At 41.0% G+C, this 20,244-nt stretch overlaps 1 protein-coding gene across 3 annotated transcripts in view; it reads right to left on the minus strand.

The window, feature by feature from the left end:
• NCOA7 (nuclear receptor coactivator 7) overlaps positions 1-20,244 on the minus strand; it is a 122,766-nt gene that overhangs the window by 52,661 nt on the left and 49,861 nt on the right. For 2 of the 3 annotated variants that reach the window (XM_080929644.1, XM_080929643.1), the window contains exons 3-7: positions 8,895-8,974; positions 6,266-6,373; positions 3,706-3,819; positions 2,622-2,747; positions 1,146-1,330 (exon numbers count right to left, since the gene is read on the minus strand). In XM_080929644.1, coding sequence (XP_080785770.1) covers positions 1,146-1,330; positions 2,622-2,747; positions 3,706-3,819; positions 6,266-6,373; positions 8,895-8,974 — 613 coding nt within the window. The remainder of the gene's footprint in view (positions 1-1,145; positions 1,331-2,621; positions 2,748-3,705; positions 3,820-6,265; positions 6,374-8,894; positions 8,975-20,244) is intronic. The other variant, XM_080929645.1, reaches the window with a different exon arrangement.

Consider the following 20,244-nt stretch of genomic DNA (forward strand, 5'->3'; position numbering starts at 1 on the left):
TCCAAGCAGTTTTGAATTTAAACAAAGACTCCCTCCCCGGTGTTACTTTATGAAGTATTTGCATGGAAAACCCAGGCTTTTCTCAATAGGAAATGAAACCCCATATAAGTGTGAGGCTCTGCTAAATGGCTTAAAAGCTTTAATTCATCCTTCAGTTTAATAAGCATTCATAGGAGCCTGTGCTAAATTGCAGTAGTGGCTGAGCGTCTATCCTGTAGGAATGTGAATTTACCAAGTGGGCTAACCTATCCCAGAAAATGCCAAAGATGCTTTGATTTCAGTTAAGTAACTGAGGTAATCCTCTCACACTGCAACTTGAAATTTCATTTGGCAGACTAAAGACTGAGGTATCCCTCAGATTAAAGAACTCTGCTCTTTACATCCTTGATTAGCAAGTCTAAGTTTCTTCCATAAACATCCAAGCTCTTGGACTTCTCCGCTCTCATGGAGAATGACCCATTGACACCTGCCATTTAGTTAGCCCCTGGCCCCCAAGCTTGCCCACTCCTCCACTCCCTCCCCACCCCTGTCCATGCTGCCAGTGCCCCAAGCAAGACTGATTCAGCCTCAGTTTCTTATACTTGTAGCTGCCACGCATTACTGCAGCAAAGTATGCGATGCTGGCGACTGGTTCCTGATAATTAATATTTTTCTTGATTTAACCAGGCAACTAATAGGGAATCAAGAATCCTCACAGTTATTTCCTTCATACTTTCTGTGGCGGCTGGGACTATTAAATATCAAACCCACCCCCAGAACCTAAACCCAAATGTGAGGACAGGTATAGTTGTTCAGTCATTCCCTATCCCCTCTTTTCTCCTCCCCCCCCCCCCCCGTTATCCTTCTCTTCTGTTTCCGTCTCCTGTCTCTTCCTCCCCTCTCTTCTGTCTCCTCTCCCTCTTCTGTCTCCCCAGGTAGACTTTAAGTAGATGTTTGGAAAACTTTCACTAAATTTTCTTAATCATTTTTAGTTCCTATTTTTCGATTATTTTTTCAGCCTCACAACACAAAATCTACATCTCTTGGTTTTCTTTTACATAGTCCCTTGCTTCTACAATGCCCTGGCTTTCTGCAAATACTCCTCACTTTGAAATTCCATTTAAAGCTCTGTCTAGCCCCGTCTATAAAGCAGAAAAGGCCCTTACGATGGCAGAGCATCTTTGATCTTCATGTGGGAAATGTCGTTGTACAGGGCAATCGAGACCACCTCCTCCATGGGACAGATGAGACCGTACTCCTCACACCCGTTTTCAATCACCAAGGGGTCGGATTTATGCGGGTCAAACATGATGTTGTTGGGAGTGACAATCATGACACCCCCGACCACACCCTGCAAAGAAAGGAACAGAAGGTATTACTTGGGTACACAGAAAGTATCCCTCGGCTGTCACTAAGCCTTCAATCACTTTGTCCCTCCACTGACTTTGTGAGCCACAGTCTCCGGCATGACAATCACATCTGTGTTTGGAAAGCTAGAAATCAAAGCTCCGTGTTTGCCCATACAGCTGAGACCTTGCCTATACGCTCATGTCTCACGGCTCCCCATTTCTCTATCAGAAAGATGACAGCCTGTCCCATAGAGGATCAAGCACATGGTGCTTTACAAAGCACTCAGCAAGGCACCGCTGTGTTGAGTGTATGGTTCATGTGTGTAGTGCTGAAGGAAAATCAGAATCGTGGTGCCAAAGACTGGCACCGACATTTTTGTCTAACACAAGTGCAAATCTTGTCTTCAGCAAAATTCACTATAAACAACAACGGCGGAAACTTGCAGCTCTGATTTGTGCAGCATGTTGTAGAAATTAGTCAGTGGCCTGTGGGTCCTCAAATCTGGAGCTTTCCCAGACTACACTGAATTATTCTCCCGCTGATCAGCAAAATAGTATCCATGAGGGACCATAGGAGACTCCCAGGGGCTAAGCCACTTGATACCTTTGAGGAGTCTTATCTTTGGGGATTATTTGCAGTTTAGAATTTTTCCCAAAAGTTCCTCTGTTGTTTGTAATCTGATTCAAATTCTCAACTCTAAGCACAAAATATCAATACAGACCTTTCTTCAGAAACATCAACTAGCAGAAAAGTAAAAACCTGATATAGCTGAGGTCATTTTGAATACTAACGTCACCAGCATCAACGCCACCTTGAAAACTTGCATTCCTTAGATGAGAGGTAAAATCACACTCCTTTCATAGGACAGCCACTGATCGGATGCTAGTATCATTCTTATAGAGGGAAAAAGTATTCAATAAGGACATTCAAGTACCTTCCCTGCATCTCATACCCAGCAAGTGTTAGAATTTAATTCCTTCAAGTATTTGCTGTTAAACTCAGATTGTCTCCCTAAACATTTACAGGTCAAGAGCTTAAAAAAAGAAAAAAGAAGAAAAAAGGTAAATCCAAAATCACAAGACATCATGTTTCTATTTAATGAATGTATTTATTTCATTAGGTAAAAGGCCAAGAAACCAGCAGGGAAAAAAAAATCAATGGATGTTTGTTAGATCATGCACTGCAGTTGTGGGTAAAATATCCTAAGGGAGCCTCCCATCCAGCCTTAAGCCATTTTCTTTAGTTTCCTCAGATTCTCTGACCAATAATAAAGCATTCGCAGCGGCAGATACCTTTCCATCAGTGAAGTAGCGACAGTTCATTTTGAGGAATTTTACAACACCTGGCTCATCTTCCTCGGAAGTGGACGACAAGACCCTCTCGATGGGTTTTAAGGCCTTTCTTGCTAAGTCTGCATCCTAGGTCCAAAATTAAGGGAAAAAAAAATCATCTTGCCAAGCACATCACACCGTAAGTATGCTATTTTCACTTCTTCTCAAACATTAAAAAAAATTACATGTATCTTTCAAAAATACCACAAATTATTTCTTTTTTGTTTTCAAAAGTTTCTCTGCTATTTGTAATCTGATATAAATTCTTGATCATAAAAACAGAATATTAATACATTTCTTTAGAAGTTCACTAAAATTTGGATTATTTTTGTAAACACCAACAATCAGATAACTAAAATCATGGCACGGCTGAAGTAAGTTTTAAAGCTGACATCACCAGCATCAACCCAAATTGAAAATATTTATTTCCTAAATTAGAGGTAAGTTTGCTAAGTATCCCAGTCAAAGTAAGATTATAAAATGTATGGAAATCCATAAAACTATTTCATTAAGTGTTTTTGAAAATATCCAAAATGAAAAACAAATTCATTGTAGATTACTGATTCCATTTCCCTAGGGAAAAGCACAAAGTACTCACTTAACTGGGGTTTTAACGTTCTGCTTTTGCACAGGGGTTTCAACCTGTGGGTCGTGACCCCCTTTGGGGATTGGATGACCCTTTCACAGGGGTCACAAAAGACCATCAGAAAACATGGGTATTTATATTGTGATTTGTGACAGTAGAAAACTCATAGTTATGAAGTAGTGACAGAAATCATCTTACGACCGGGGGTCACCACAACCTGAGGGGCTGTATTTAAAGGGTCACGGTGTTAGGAAGGGTGGGAACTGCTGCTTTTGCACACAGCATGCACTCTCACCTTTGAGACCATTGGTAAAAAGGCATGTTGAGATAGGATGCGTTCTCTCATCTGACAGCAACGCTCCTAAACTCACCACTTTATAGTCGTTTAAAATCACAGTGTGCTGACTTCCACACTGATCTAGACATGAGCTCCAGTGTGTCATGTGCTAGTATACATACAGGCAGCTTGTCATACTCTGCGTCTGATGATGACGGGGAGACAGTAGCACCAGGGGTGGATGACAAGAGTCGTAAGGTATTCGAAGGAATGTTGGCATCTGGCACAAATAGGACCTGGAAACAAGATAGCATGGCTGCGAGAGGGCCCACGTCAAACAGTCCCTGAGTTCACACTTAGAGAACCTCTGTACATAACACTGCTAAACCATCTGCCCCCTGGGCTGGTATTATAATGCCATAACTCAATATTTTTTCAGTGAAACACCTACATTTGGGCAAGGAATCAAATGTAATCTTAAACTAAAAACCTTTGTTGTTACTAACAGAATTTGAAGTCAATCATTTAACAGTTGATCTCAGATCAATAATCTTAACACTTCTATTTTAGCATTGGCTACTTAACCTTCACTTAGAGAGCTGGTAAGATAGCCTGGTGTTAGAGGCCAAGCCTGACCACTGAGAAAACCAAGAAAAAGCCGGACACAGCATCGCATCTACAACTCCAGCGCCAATAGGAAGATGGGAAGCAGAGGCAGGAGAAGCACGGGGAAGCTGGCAGACCAGAGTACCAGAGGCAAGACTGATGCTGCCTTGTCCAGAGGGGGGGGGAGAGAGAGAGGGAGAGGAAGAGGGACAGGGAGAGGGAGAGGGAGAGGGAGAAGGGGAGAGAGGACTGCCTTCCAAAAGTTTCTTGTCACACTGACTTATATGTGCACCTAAACTTATACACCTACACACACATGGGGGTAGGGGGCAAAAACCTCATTTGAAGCCAGAAAAAAAATGAGCTAAAATCAGAAAATTAATTGAGATAGAGATGGGAAAACTCTAAGTCATCGGATGTAAGATGATGAATGACTAGATACTGCGAAAAATACATGTCACATGATTATTAAACACCTATTGAGAGGCTGACTAAAAGCAGCTCTGAGTGTCCATATAACAACACAACGCCAGTGGGTAGCCTAAATGAGTTTGTGTGTGACAGAACCAAGCCAATTTCTCAGGTGGGGGGCGGGGGGGGGTAAGCACTCTCCTACAGCATCATGCTGAACTGTAGAGCCTCCATGACAAGCTAGCAATGAATACAGGGAGGAGATTCAGAGGGTTACTCCTTACCACCTTCTGTATCAGTTAATGGCAGCCTCCAAGGCTTTGAGTTCTATGAAATCCATCTACAAATGATTCTAGTTTCGTGGCCTTAGTACATAATGTCTGCATTTATTTTATGTAGTTAAACCAGAGGAATGAATGCCTCTGAACTCTGGGAAAATATCTGACAACAAGACAGCATGTGAGAAAGCTGGGGACCTGTGTGGGCTTCTTCAGTGTGGAATTGGGCCTTGACCATGAGTTAGGAAGAAGTTTTCTTACTGTGTTTTTTCCAATATAAGACAAGTGGAGATTTGAGGTATTAATGTTCTTTGTCATAAAACAAATTGGCTCTTTAACCCAGAGAAATATTAAGTATATACAGCCAAGGCATCTAACAAGTAGGAGAACATTTATAAGTGTATATTCACAGGACACTTAGAAAAGCGTGAAAAAACATTCATCGTACATTAAACCACATTTGGAATGACAGAGTCCAACTCAGAGCCTCCTGAAAAGCAGTGTGGTTCTCAGCTATGGCTTCATAATGCCATTCTGATTCTACTATTTGCCTTTCGAACCAAGTCTAGGGTCAGATTTCAGTTCCTCATCCCTGCCACTGCCAAAGCCAGTCTAGTTCTTCTCTACCTCAAGGTGATCACCAAACCAAGCTCAGAAGGATAACTTGTAAGTTTTCTGGAAACAGAGCAAATCAAACTGGCTCTGATCGATCAGACCCACTAGCACGATAGAATTCAGTGGGTCTACGGAGAAGGCTGTGCTTGACCTCAGAGACGCATCCAACGACTGAGCCATTAGCACATTAGTTGGATGTATTTGGGAGTAAAAATTTAAAAAGCAGCCAAGTATGACATTCTGTACAGAGTACTAGAAGCTCACTGTGTCAATGTAAAGAAGTAAAGAGGAAGGCTGTACCGTCGTCAGCTTCTTTATGCTGACTAAAGTTATTACGATCCTGAAACACAGTGTAGGTTGGTTTTCTCATGATGATCTTTCTCGATGTCTTTCTTTTACTTTTGAAGGTGGACAATTACGGTACCAATTAATACATAAAAAACAAAAAAAACACCCAAACTTATTTCTAAAGTCAAATAAGATGGTGGCCATGAGTTCAGAGTAAATTGAACTTATAAATCAGAGTTAAACATTTGTAAGGGATTTGTGTTATATTTGACAGGAAAAAAAAGCGTTTATTAATTTAAAACTCCTCTTGATGCGCCTGTAAACACTTCCTAAGATAAATATGGTGGTGATAAATGTACCAATCAAAACTCATTTCTGAGTTATTTATCAGAACAAAGATGCCTTCAGAAGTTTTTGCTCTAAGGGAGAGGAATGACTGACTCGTCCCTGCAGACGATTCTGTGGCACCAACACTAAGTTATTTACTCTGGTGACAAAAAGGAAGGCAAACTTTCTAAAGTAATGTTCAACATAAAACAATTACCTGGCCGGGAACAATAGTGTGTGTGAAGAGCTTATTCAGTTCCACTAACTTGTTGGGCGTGATGTTAAACTTCAGTGCAACAGAGTTGAGGGTGTCCTGGCTTCCGGCCTACAGGAGTAAAAGGAACAAGTGTCAGAGCATGTGAGGCAAAACCAAAAGCAAAACTAACAAAAACAGATACAAAGTGCCAGCTTAGTCAAACAGCAGTGAACTAAACATAATGGCTCTGTCCAGATGTACCATGAAAAGGAACTTTGATTAATTTTACTTTTTTTTTTTTTTTTTGGTCCTTCCTTGTGGTGGTTGCTTTATGGTGCTGTTCTATTTTGGTTTTGTATTGAGACAAAGTTGCACTCAGCCTGAAAATCACTAGGCATCCCAACTTCTCCTGGAGTTTGCAACAGCCCTTGAGTCTCAGCTGCCCAAGTACTGAGATTTCAGGAATGGCTATCATGCCTGGCTCATTTATCATACTTAATAAAACTATACACGAAGCATCTTAACTGTAGTTCATTTCTGGACTCCCTCATCTTCTGTTGTTACCGGGCAGAACAGAGTTCTAACTTTCCTTTGGCAAAACTTAGGCGTATTATTTCCTATTAGAAAACACATCCAACCCTAAGGATTTTCAGGCTTTAGCATCAACATAAAACATAAGACTGAGAATCCACACCCTAAAACTGGTCTGGTTCTGCTGCTTACTGGCCATACGGCTTTATATGGTCAACCTAAAACAAAGATTGATCAGAAAAACACAGTCATTGCAGAGCAACATATTTAGTTTCTTCTAGGCCTTGCTATTTCACAGTGATTTTTAAACAGAACTACAATCACGTGCTTATATAATACCCCTCTACGATAAATGGAACCCAGCGGCTGGGTTCCAGGAGCTCAGAGCACAGCAACAAACGCGAGTTTGTGGTACACAGAGTGAGGTTACAGTAAACAACCCCTGTACAGCATTACCATCGATAGATCTGGAAACAAACCCCAGCATGGGCCAAGAATACAACACAAAAAGGGTCTAGTTTCTCCCTCGAATAAGAGAATTAAGGCAGATGGTAGACACTGAACTAAGCATCGGTGAACAGTGTTAAAGGCTGCAGCAGATTTGTGCACACAGTGAACCAGTAGATTGTGCTATTGACTGGAAAAATGTTATTTTTAGTTGTGGAATGGCTCAGCCCTAAGACACACTTCAATCTGAGATTTCTGTTTATTGTAAACAGGAAGAAATAAAGTCAACCATAGGTCAAGAGGTGGAGCAAGCAACCAGTTGACTGGGAAGTAAGAAGTCAGGAGGAGGGAGGGAGAGATGTACGGAAAGCTGTAAGGAGAGACACTCAGTTTGAGGGGTTTTTGGGGGCTGCACGGAGAAGAGCTTCCTGGGGGGATTTTAGCTGAGGAGGAAGGTGAGCTGGGTTAGCAGGCTTTCACTCCAGCATCAGGCTCCCAAATCTTTATTGGTAAAATGAAATGTTTGAGATTTTGTTTTAAAAAAAGAAAAGCTATTGAAGTGACTTACTGATACATGAGAGAGAAAAAAAATCCTGATCTACTTTCTGGATGGTGAGAACATGGAGCAAAGCCGTGTCCAAGAGAGCCTGGCTTGTACCAATACTTGGATCATGAAGCCATGGCGTTTTGGAAAAGGATCAGGCATAGAGAAGATCTAGTGGATATGTTAAGCAGCAAGAGAGGCCTTTGGTCTGAGAGCAAATGTCTGGGATAGACACCTACAGTTGGTAGTCATGGTCAGTCTGAAAAAAAAATGCATCTGTCTGTCTGGTGGACAGCGCTGAGTGCCTCCTAAACTGAAAATGTTCCTTCTCTGTTGAGAAAGGTCGTCGCATCAAACCAGGTTCTAGCAAGGCCATTGAAGTGGATCCCTTCATGGCCTTGCAGATGATCCTAAGCAAAGCTGATAATCAGTAGAGTGACAGATATTGTACCCAGAAGAAAAACATGCATTGATCTTATGCACTGTGTATTCAGATGCTGGATTCTGTACCCCGAGATCAGGTTGCATTCGACGGTGGGCATTATATTGGCCAGTGTGCTGTCAAGAATGTTCCCTAGTCTCTGACTGGTAAATAAAAAGCCGGAGCTTGTGACTGGGCGGTGGGGGTGGTGGGGAAGGGAAGTTGGGACTTTAGATTGAGTGGGGGGATCTGAGCAGAGACCATAAGGAGAGAAAGGGAAAAAGAAAAGGAGAGGAAGGAGGTCACCACAAGGTAGGATGAACCCTGAGCATGTGGCCATGAAAAGCTCACCCTGAGGACACACGTGGAACAAAGCAAGTAATGGGGCATGTATGTGGTTATTAATAAATTAGTCAGGTGTGAATAGCTCAGAGCCTGCCCAGCATAGTGCTAGCAGCTGGCTAATAAAATCTCATGTTTCTGTGTTACTCAGGAGTTAAATGGGAGTGGAGTGGGCCAGAACTCCCCTTTCTGTATAAAATTACTACGACAGAGGGGAGAAGACCAGGCCTGAAACGGGTCTTGGGAAACTACATTATGTGGTGGTATTCAAGAGGAATCTAGTGAAGAGGCAAAGTAAGTCAAGGACAAAGTGTGCGCACATCACACGGCACTGGTGACACTCCAGCCACCCGGATCATACTTACAGTGTATTCCACGGTACCCTGGGGCCTCTGTGCCACCATCTTCTTCTCTTTCTTATCATGAGTTTTGCTTTGATTGTCATCTGAAGAAGAAATCATACGTTGATGAATAACTTCATCTTGAAACGGAATACAGACCACATCTACATTATATGAAAATCCACTAATAAATTAATACAAGAAATTATATCAGTAGGAAAACAGGCAATGGGTAGAAATAAAACACACCCATAAAAGTATACTAACTCTGTGATCACCAGGATAAATGATTAATGCTCACTGTAACCAAATAATATAAGCAAAAGCAAGGTAAACTTCCCAGTTATTGAACTATTAGTTTAAATGGGAAAATCTAATGGAATGAGGCTGCAGCAAAGCCAATATAATTGCTACATAAACTATGCTTAATGCAAGTAACTTTAGCCTATTACAAAGTGCTTTGATTTTTGTAGTACCAGCTGTAAGATGTCCATTCTCTGGTTAAGTTATCCTTCTTTTAAGAATTTAAGAGGACACCTGTATGACAAGAACTTCAAACCTCTAAAGAAGGAAATTGAGGAGGATCTCAGAAAATGGAAAGATCTCCCTTGCTCATGGATTGGAAAGATCAACATTTTAAAAATGGCCATCCTACCAAAAGCAATCTACAAATTCAACGCAATCCCCATCAAAATTATAACACAGTTCTTCATGGAATTGGAAAGATCAATGTGCAATTTCATATGGAACAACAAAAGACCCAGAATAGCGAAATCCATCCTCAACAACAAAAAAACATCTGCGGAATCACTATCCCTGACCTCAAGCTATATTACAAGGCAATTGTGCTGAAAACTGCATGGTACTGGTACAGAAATAGGCATGTGGATCAATGGAATAGAATAGAAGATCCAGAAATGAGCCCTCATGTATATGGTCACCTGATTTTTGACAAAGGAGCAGTAAACATTCAATGGAAAAAGGACAGCCTATTCAACAAATGGTGGTGGTCCAACTGGCACTCAGCATGCAAAAGCATGAAAATAGACCCTTTCTTATCTCCTTGTACAAAGTGTAAGTGGATCAAAGATCTCCACATTAAACCAGATACACTGAAACTATTAGATGAGAAAGTAGGGAAAACTTTAGAACATATAGGCACAGGAGAAAATTTTCTGAACAAAACACCAATGGCTCAAGCTCTAAGGTCAAAGATTAACAAATGGGACTTAATGACATTGCAAAGTTTCTGTAAGGCGAAGGACATTGTCAATAAAACAAAACGACAGCCAACAGAATGGGAAAAGATCTTTACCAACTCCACATCAGATAGAGGCCTAATATCTAAGTTATACAAAAAACTCAAAAAGCTAGACACCAGAGAATCAAATAACCCTATTAAAAAATGGGGTACAGAACTAAACAAAATGTTCTCAGTTGAGGAATATCGAATGGCTGCGAAATATCTGAGGAAGTGCTAGACATTCTTAGCCATCAGGGAAATGCAAATCAAAACAACCCTGAGATTCCACCTCACACCAGTCAGATTGGCCAAGATCCAAAACTCAGATGACAACAGATGCTGGCGAGGTTGCAGAGAAAGAGGAACACTTCTCCACTGTTGGTGGGGTTGCAAACTAATACAACCACTCTGGAAATCAGTCTGGCAATACCTCAGAAAATTGGACATAATACGACCTGAAGACCCAGCTATTCCACTTCTGGGCATATACCCCAGAGACACCTTAGTACACAACAAAGATATATGCACCACAATGTTCATAGCAGCTCTATTTATAATAGCCAGAAGCTGGAAAGAACCCAGATGTCCTTCAGAAGATGAATGGATACAAAAATTGTGCTACATTTACACAATGGAATACTACTCAGCCACCAGAAACAATGACTTAACCAAATTTTTAAGAAAATGGCTGCATCTAGAGAATATCATCCTGAGTGAGATAACCCAGTCACAAAAGAACAGACATAATATGCAGTCACTGATAGTGGGAAGCTAACCCCAGAGGCTCGGACTGCCCCAGAAACAACTCACAGACTGCAGGAAGTCCAAAAAATAAAGAAAACAAAACAAAACAAAACAAAAAAATCTTTACACAACTAGAAAACTTTGACTATTTTCATGTTACATTTTGTTTTGCATGTACTTTGTGCTCATTGTAACTATTGGGTTTTCGATGCATACTGTCAAACATTTAAAAAGATCACGTACTGACTATTCATATAGATTTAAGTAAAAATTATTTTAAAATCTGAAAAAAAGTACTGACAAAAATGTATTGTATAATTTTACACAAAAAAATGCTTGAAATCTGTACATTTATCTTTGTTTTGTAAAATAAAGGTGTTAAGATAAAGAAAGAAAGAAAGAAAGAAAGAAAGAATTTAAGAGGACAAGAAAGTAATAGTAAACACATATTTTTAAAATATTATTTATAACATAAACATTGGAGGACCATAATTCTAACAACAGATTAAGGTGGGCTACGGATTTTAATTTTTTTTAAGTTGTGATTTATTACTTTGGGGCTGGTGCTATAGTCCCATATTCTGGAGTCTCATAGGTTAGAGCTGAACTCTTTATGTAGCCAAGGATGACCTTGAACTCCTGATCTTCCCGCCTCCATCTCTGACACCCTGGAGTTACAGGGGTAACCGGTACATTTATTTCCGGCCGTGCTGAGGAGTGAACTGGGTCGTACGCACAGTAGGCAGGCACACTGATCACTCAATACTTCCAGGTTACTTTTCTGTCATTACAGGTCCGATGGCCTGCTACCGCCAGTTCTATAGGACCTCACTTATGATAGTTAAATACATTGCGACAGATTAATACAAATGTACAAAACATGAAGACATATTCCAACTGATGAAAAACAATAGGAGTAAGAAAAGAATGAAAAACTGAAACCAAAAAGAGACACTCCAACTTTTATCAGGACAGGAAAAAAAAATGCATATCAAAATTAGAAACCACCTGACAAGCCAGGGGAACTCAATATCTCATCTCAGAAGAAAGATGCTCGGCTACCAGAGATGTAACCTGATTCAGCCACTGCAGCTTTCAGAACCTACAGGTTGTGTAGCTGTGAGCAATTAAACTCCCAGATGTACAGGGTCTCCCGTGAGGAAGACCACAATAGTCCACTCGAGGACGATCGTCACTGTATCCTCTGAGGCAAGAGTGGATGGAAGTAAATGTGGTAGCTGTGCTCTGGGATTCCACTTTGGTCACTAGAAACGACAAGCCAGAGGTACATGGCCACAAGTTCACAGGGGAACAGGACATATAGACCAGGACCGTTCACATCGTCTACAACAGTCACACAAAGTTTTTAAGAACACATAAAAATTAACCCTATCATGCTGAATATAATAGAATGATGTGGCAGGGAGAGGAAAATGGAAGAGGAAAAACAGGATATAAACAAACAAAAAAAATATATAAACAAGAGTGAGCTTTCCCTGAACATTCATAATTTCCTATTAATAAGAAAATGGGAATAATTCAGCCATCTACATCTAATGTTTTTTACACACACACACACACACACACACACACACACACACACATACACACACACACACACACAGCAGAAATTACTGACATTTGGATCACCTATGCAAAGCTATAGGGATCTGCTGTGAGAACTGAAAGGTATCAGAACATGGAAAAAGTTGCATCATACAGGAGTTTTCTAGCTTTCCTATTTCCCGTAAACACTATTTAAAATGAAATAAAAAGTTAAAAGGAAAAGATGAAGAAAGTTCCAGGAATACCTGCTGTAATCACCTTCAGCTGGCCACAGCTGGGTCACTTCAGAGACCTGAACGATTAAGCTCAGACAAGGACATTCTCTAAAGACCATGTTCAAACGATTTAACCATGGGGTTTTTGATTCTCATAACACAAAAAAACTGGGTCACCTAGATCTGAGAGGGTAAGCAACGAAACATTAACAACATTCTTTCTTCTTCTCAGTTCCATCTAACGAGTCAGAGAAACTAAAATTTGTAGCCTTTGTTTACATGGGAGATGGACCCTGGGCTACTATTCCCAGAAACATTCCTCCAAAGGCTCTTTATGGTACAAGGTTTTCATTCTCTCTTAAAAAAAAGAAAGAAAGAAAGAAAGAAAGAAAGAAAGAAAGAAAGAAAGAAAGAAAGAAAGAAAAAGAAAGAAATAAAGAAAGAAAGAAAGAAAGAAAGAAAGAAAAGAAAGTGTGTGTGTACGTGCTTGCATGCCTGTGTGTGTGGGTGTGTGTGGGTGTGTGTGGGGGTTTGCCACAGGCCCATGTGGTCAGAGGACAATTTCCAGAAAGTAGATTCTCTTCTTTGACTATGGCAATGGCTACTTATTGTTTTATTCTTTTGTTCTTTTGAGAGAGGAGCTCATCTAACCCAGGCTTGCCTCAAACCCACTACATACCAGGAGATGACCCTTAGCTCCTGGTTATCTTGCCTCTGCCCCCAGACTGCTGGCATCATGACCACAGTAGGTTTTCCACGGTGCTTGCTACACAAGCCTTCTCCTAACTGAGCCTCGTCTGCAGCGATCGATGCTCAGCCCCTTTAACATCTCTCCTTTACATCACTCTGTCTTTCTCACTGGCTTCACAAATCACTGTTACCACATTCCTTTGCTCAACCTAAGAAATTGGGAGCTCTACTGCAGGCCACTAACGTGCGGGCAGTTGACAGGCTATAAAACCACAAAAGAAGATCTGTGCTTCATAAAACTTTCAGGATAAATTTGATATGCACACTTGAATTTATGGAGAAACAGTAAGGTTTTCCCTTTCACTGGCATAGATTAAAGAAATGTATATAACACGAAAGCCAACTGAAACTAAGGCAAGCGTGAGAACATGGCCAAGGATGGAGGTGTGCCAGGGGAGTCCTGAGTGTCCGTGAGAAAATTCCAAGAAAACAAGTCTTCTGACCTCAGTTTCTTAAAAATCAAAAACCAGAATTGTTCTTGGAATGTGCTTTTGTGCCTCTACCAGGCGGAGTGGACAGGAGGAGTGAGTTTGCTTCAGAGAATAATTGTATTCATTACGATTATTTCTTTTATTATTCAGTACATGTTATTTATAACTCATTGTAATTACTCATTACATATTATCTGTTTACATGGCTCTGTGTAAAAACATATTTTTGTCCCCTGTGGCTTATCCCCGCAACCGTCCTTTCCTGATGTGGTTCTTCTTAACCCTCAGTATGAATTGATGCCCTGAATAAGGTTGTTTCAGGTTCCACTGCCTCAGCTCCATTCTCAAGAGAGGTGGACAACAGGAGGGGTGACTCGTCAGTAAAGAGCTTTTATCCAAACATGAAGACAAGACTCCTGCCTCTACTACAGAAAGCAGAAGTGTGACATCTGTAATCTCAGCCCTGGAGGGGCTGGCTGGCCAGCCAGTCCGGTTGAATGGGTGATCTCCAAGTTTAATGAGATCCTGTCTCAAGTCAGTGAGTAAAGTAAGTAGGTAAATCATCAATCTATGCTGGAAGGGGAGAAGCAGAATTGTGGGTCCCAAGTCTGCGTGAGATACACATTTTCAATAAATAAGGAAACACTTTACATACCCTGGCCTGCACACACACACACACACACACATACACACACACACACACACACACACACACACAGCAGTGCATGCGTCTTCTTTCCAGAGTCTACAAATTCAAAATTCTCAAGGCAGAGCTCAAAGGAAGTGGTGTTTGATGTCTTGAGCTGTCAAAATGACATCTCGTCCATAAGGAAGAAGAAACTTCCTGATACAGGTCAACTTCCCGGATATGTCTGATTGTGGGTAAAACTTTTCAGTGTAATGCAATAACATTACACCGGGGAAATCACATGTCCCTGCCAAAACTACAAACCCAACAAACAGCTCTGTGGCTGGCCAAGCAAAGCAGAAAGTAACTGGCCAATCTTAAGAATCAATAATAATCTTTGTCCATAGCGGCACAAGGTAAAGTTCCACTTTACTTCCTAAATTGTTCTCACAGATAGGAAGATGGCCAACTCTGTAACTCGAGTGAATTAAATCAAGACACGTTCTGAAATTCTCAGTCCACAGGCAAGAGGGCTTTGATGAGAGCTAGGAAGGAGCAGGTACAGCCACAGGGAAGGGCAGATTCAACTCCAGCTTTGAAGGTGAGAACCTATGGTTAGCTTCAAAGTCTCCCAATGACCGTCATACTTCTCCCAGCCTTAGGCTTTCTCACAGCCCCTTTGTACCTAAGAAGAAGAAGAGGAAGAAGAAGCCGACCCTGTGTTCCTCAAAAAAATTATTCTGAACATTTTACTAGCTCTATCAACAGGACAAAATGAAAATGGGCTATCGGAGTCCCTGTTCTGTTTGAGATGGGGATGCAGTTCAGTTGGTAGGATGCTCGCCTAGCTTGCAGGAGACCCTGAGTATAAGTTGGTTAGAGTGCTCATATTTGTGATCCCAGACAGGTTGAAGCAGGAGGATCAAACAGTCAAGGCTACCACTGGCTACACAGAGAGTCTGTGGGCTACCCTTGGCCAAGTTCAGTCTTAAATGTTCTCAAATCTTCAAATAAAGATACGATTATCAGGATGATGGTATAGTCTGGATGATGAAATAGTACCCTCAGCACTCACTCTACTGAGGAAAGATAGTTTCAATGGCACCCAAAGAGAAGGAATCAGAGAGGCAAAGGAAACATTATCTGTCTCCAGATCTTTCAAAGAGAGGGAACCCCTGCTCTATGACCAGCATGCCCCAATACTGGCCACAAACGCATTCAACTGTAACAGTTTGATGCCCTTAACCAAGAAATCTTACCACGTGCTAGCTCATTCACGACACCAAACATCTGAGTACAATTTCATTCTGAGATCAAAATGAGCGGGTTCCAGTGGCAGCGTAACAGACAGCAGGTAACTGGAAAGCAATTCTGCATCAAGTCCGTCAGCTATACCATAAGGAGCTGCCTGATGAGGTCACCGAGGAAGCAGGAAGACTCGTGTAAAGCAGGATGAAAGTCAGAGCTACCCTTATCATTAGTCATGTGCAAATGACATACGTAAAACAGCCATCTAAATGTTAAATGTTAGCTGGGTGTTAAAATTTCCAAGGCATCATCAAAGAGTTTTTCATTCCAGAAATGCAGTCATGTGATACCAAGATGACAGATTATTAAAACTCACTTCTAAGAGAAAGAAGAAAAAGGCCTTGTTAATCACTCGAATACAAGCCCCTTTCACCACCAAAGCCATCTGGATAAGGATCCATGTCATTAAGAGAAAAAACCCACAATATTAGCAACAATGTTACACCAATAGCTCCACTCTAATCTAAGGTCAAAGATTGACAAATGGGACTTAATGAGATTGCAAAGTTTCTGTAAGGCTAAAGACACTATCATGAAAACAAAATGGCAGCCAACAGAGTGGGAAAAGATCTTTACCAACTCCACATCAGATAGAGGCCTAATATCCAAGGTATACAAAGAACTCAAAAAGTGAGATACCAGAGAATCAAACAACCCTATTAAAAAATGGGGTACAGACTTAAACAAAAAGTTCTCAATCGAAGAATATCAAATGGCTGAGAAACATCTAAGGAAGTGCTCAACATCCCTAGCCATCAGGGAAATTCAGGGATGCAAATCAAAACAACCCTGAGATTCCACCTCACACCAGTCAGATTGGCCAAGATCCAAAACTCAGATGACAGCAGATGCTGGCGAGAATGTGGAGAAAGAGGAACACTTCTCCACTATTGGTAGGGTTGTAAACTGATACAACCACTCTGGAAATCAGTCTGGCAATACCTCAGAAAAATGTACATAATACTACCTGAAGACCCAGCTATTCCACTTCTGGGCATATACCCCGGAGACACTTTAATACACAACAAAGATACATGCAACACAATGTTCATAGCAGCTCTATTTATAATAGCCAGAAGCTGAAAAGAACCCAGATGCCCTTCAGTAGATGAAAGGATACAAAAATAGTGGTACATTTACACAATGGAATACTACTCAGCCACCAGAAACAATGACTTAACCAAATTCTTAAGAAAATGGCTGCATCTAGAGAATATCATCCTGAGTGAGATAACCCAGTCACAAAAGAACAGACATAATATGCAGTCACTGATAGTGGGATGCTAACCCCAGAAAGATCTGAACACCCCAGAAACAACCCACAGACTGTGTGAAGTTCAAGAAAAAAAAGAACATATTTCAATTAAAATAGAACTATATCACATCCCCCTTTCCTTCCTACAGTCCCTCCCAGTTTCTCTCTTATCCGCTCAAATTAATAACCTCTTTTCCTACATTATTGTTACATATATACATACGTGTATGTATATGTACCCACAAATACTTAATTACAACCTTAAAAAACGTATTCGTATACTTTTATGCAAAAATGCTTAAAAATTTGTACATTTGTCTGATTTTTAAAATAAAGTTTAAGAAAAAGTAATGGGAGATAAGACTTTGGTAGACATGGGAAAAAGAAACCTAAAGACAGAAGGAACTGCCTTAACCTCCCGTAGGTTACACAAGCAGCAATAGTCACTGAGAAGGAGACTCTGATGTGTTGAGCAGAGAGATCTCGGATTCCAGCTTTCCTGAGTGTGTCAGGCATACCGGGTGGGTTTTAGACAAGGTAGGTACCTTTGAGTTATGCCTGATCATTTAAGTAATATCTCATACATGTTCCAGTAAGGACCTCCAGTAAACACATTAGTTCACAAAGTTGGACTTTGGTGGCATTGTTTGTTACTTTGGGCTATCAGTAGCTCCTTATCTAGGATGATTAGATAAGGAACTAGTTTGTTCTCCTCTAGTCTAGAGTCACAGCTGTGGCTGGCTAAGTACTGAACCTTAGTTTACAGGTGTGGTTGAGCCCTAAGGTTTTCAAGAAATTGTCCCCTGGAGAATCAAGAGATCCCAGAGGCATGGTGCGTGTTCCCTTACTTGTTTTCCCTCTCCACATGTGCAGTGAGAACAAGTTCCTAGGAGCAACCCAGTGAAGCCTGGAAGGTTTCTGCATATGGACTCTCCCAGGACACTAAGTAAGAACACAGCGTCATATGAATCCATAGTTATTCATAAAGGGAAAAAAACCTAACTTTGGAATGGACATAAATTCCAAAACAGTAGGAGCCACAGAGACAGTTTGAAAACCCCATAATATTATTTTTCCTTGGTGATACTTACAACAACTCATAGTATAGGTCTTTCTTCAAAAAAGGCACACTTAATGTTAATGTTACTAACTGAAGTTACAGAGAGATGAGTAACTAAAAAACTAAAAACAAATAGAAAAACAAAAAACCCCAACAAAACAAAACAACTAAGTTATGAACCGTTACAACTTTAAAAATAAATAAAAAAATATGCATCAATAAGTACTACACTGAATTTTGCCCTCTGACACTGGACATCATAGAGGTACATACAACTTCCTCCCTCAAGGACAGCACACCCAGTATACTGTTATGACTGGTCAGTACTGCTACTGTTTAATGCTGTAAATGCTTTAGGTGAGTCATACCGAATGGAAATCCAGAAGTATCTCAAGGGCAGAGGAACTGTGTATCTACAGGACTGTTCTACCGCATGCCGTCCTACATGACAGAAAGGCTATATCCGCTGGGACAGCCCACAGACTTTGTGACTATGTAAGGACAGAGGATTCCAGTGGTTCTGGTCAGCATCTGCTTTATACTAGCCATGGACCCCGTGGGTGTTTTGAGCATGCTTACACATATGACCAGGTCTAGAAGTAACTAATGTCCCAGTGTAGTGAACTCACTGGGGCAGATAAGGGTGAATTCCACCATCATTAAAATCACAGCTCAGGGAAAGGGAGCTCACCTGCGGTCTCTTCTGTCTTCTGTACTAGGAAGGAAGAATGCTCTGGTTTGTGTTGGCTTGTCCTTTTGCTCCAGAGCTGACTTGCAGGGCTGAGAACACTTGCCTGAGGCAGGCGCCACTCTGGCTTTGTAGTCAGAGGGCAATGCATTAGTGCCTGTCACATGCTAGCAGCACACGCCTTGATCTACTCCTTAGCATCTCCCTTTTTAACATTGTAGAGCAGGCTGCTGCTTTCTGTCCTACATCATGAGGAGTCATGAAGTCAACCAGGAAAGCAAGCATCCAGCCCACAGCAGACATTTGTCCAAAACACATTCCTCCCAGCCTTTCTTCCCAACACCTGTTCTTTCTTCTCCCCTTCCTAGCCTTTCCCACCTTTCAAAAGTTATTGTTTTTTAAATCTACATTTTCCTCATTTTCCATAAATGGATTATCGGTAGATATGGACAGATTAAATTTTAAAAGAAAATATAGGAAACATAAAAGCCAGTCATGCATGATCAAAATTTATACACAGCCCTTGCTGTAGTCCATTTGCAAACCATCATAAATTGGTGGCTAATAAACAACAGAGATCTAGTTCCCACCATTTCAAAGACTGGGAATTCAATATCAAAGGCCTGACAAATTAAGTCTGGCAAATGCCCTCAGCCATGGCACAGAATATGCATAGCCACCGTGTCCTCGTGTGGTAGAAAGGGGCAATGAAATCTCTTTTATTAGGAGCCTTAATTTCAATCACAAGAATGCGACCACGAAGCACTATAGATTTCCCAAAAGACCGTACTTGTCAATATTACTGTCCTGTTGTGTGTGTGTGTGTGTGTGTGTGTGTGTGTGTGTGGTACTTGTGGGCTGTGGTGACAAAAAGAGGTCAGAAGACAACTGGGAGAGTTAGCTCCTCCCACCACAAGGGTCCAAGAGCTTGAACTCAGGTCATCAACTTGGCACAGGCCCCTTTACCCACTTGGCTATCTTCCCCGCCCAAGGGGATGCACACTTTAACACATGAATTTGGAAAAACACAAAATGACCACAGCACTCATTAGAACAAAATAACAGAAATGCAGTTCACCCATCCAACTCCCATTTAGAAACAGCCACTGTTTACCTTCTAGTGAATCGACCTCCAGCTCTTTCTCATTTGAATCTTAGTTATATATGAATTGTCATTTTAATCAAAACAGAACCACATTTTAGAACTGTTTTCCACTAGATGGTTTTCAGAAGTTTCCACTTAAGTAATTATACATCTGTATCATTTGAAAATGGTACCTAGAAATACATTTTATACCCACTGTGTTAATCATACTTTCACTCATTTCCAATAGCATGAGAGTCACTGCAGTGAATCTTTTAATGCCTCTGTTTCCTCAAGGCGAACTTTAGCAGAAAGTTGAGCCAAAGGGTATTTAAAAAGCAAGGCTCTCGGTAAATATGTACTGCCCTCCTCCACAAAGATCTAACCAGATTACTCTCTACC

The sequence above is a fragment of the Micromys minutus genome, assembly GCF_963924665.1.
Source record: "Micromys minutus genome assembly, chromosome: 15".
Taxonomy (NCBI): Eukaryota; Metazoa; Chordata; class Mammalia; order Rodentia; family Muridae; genus Micromys; species Micromys minutus.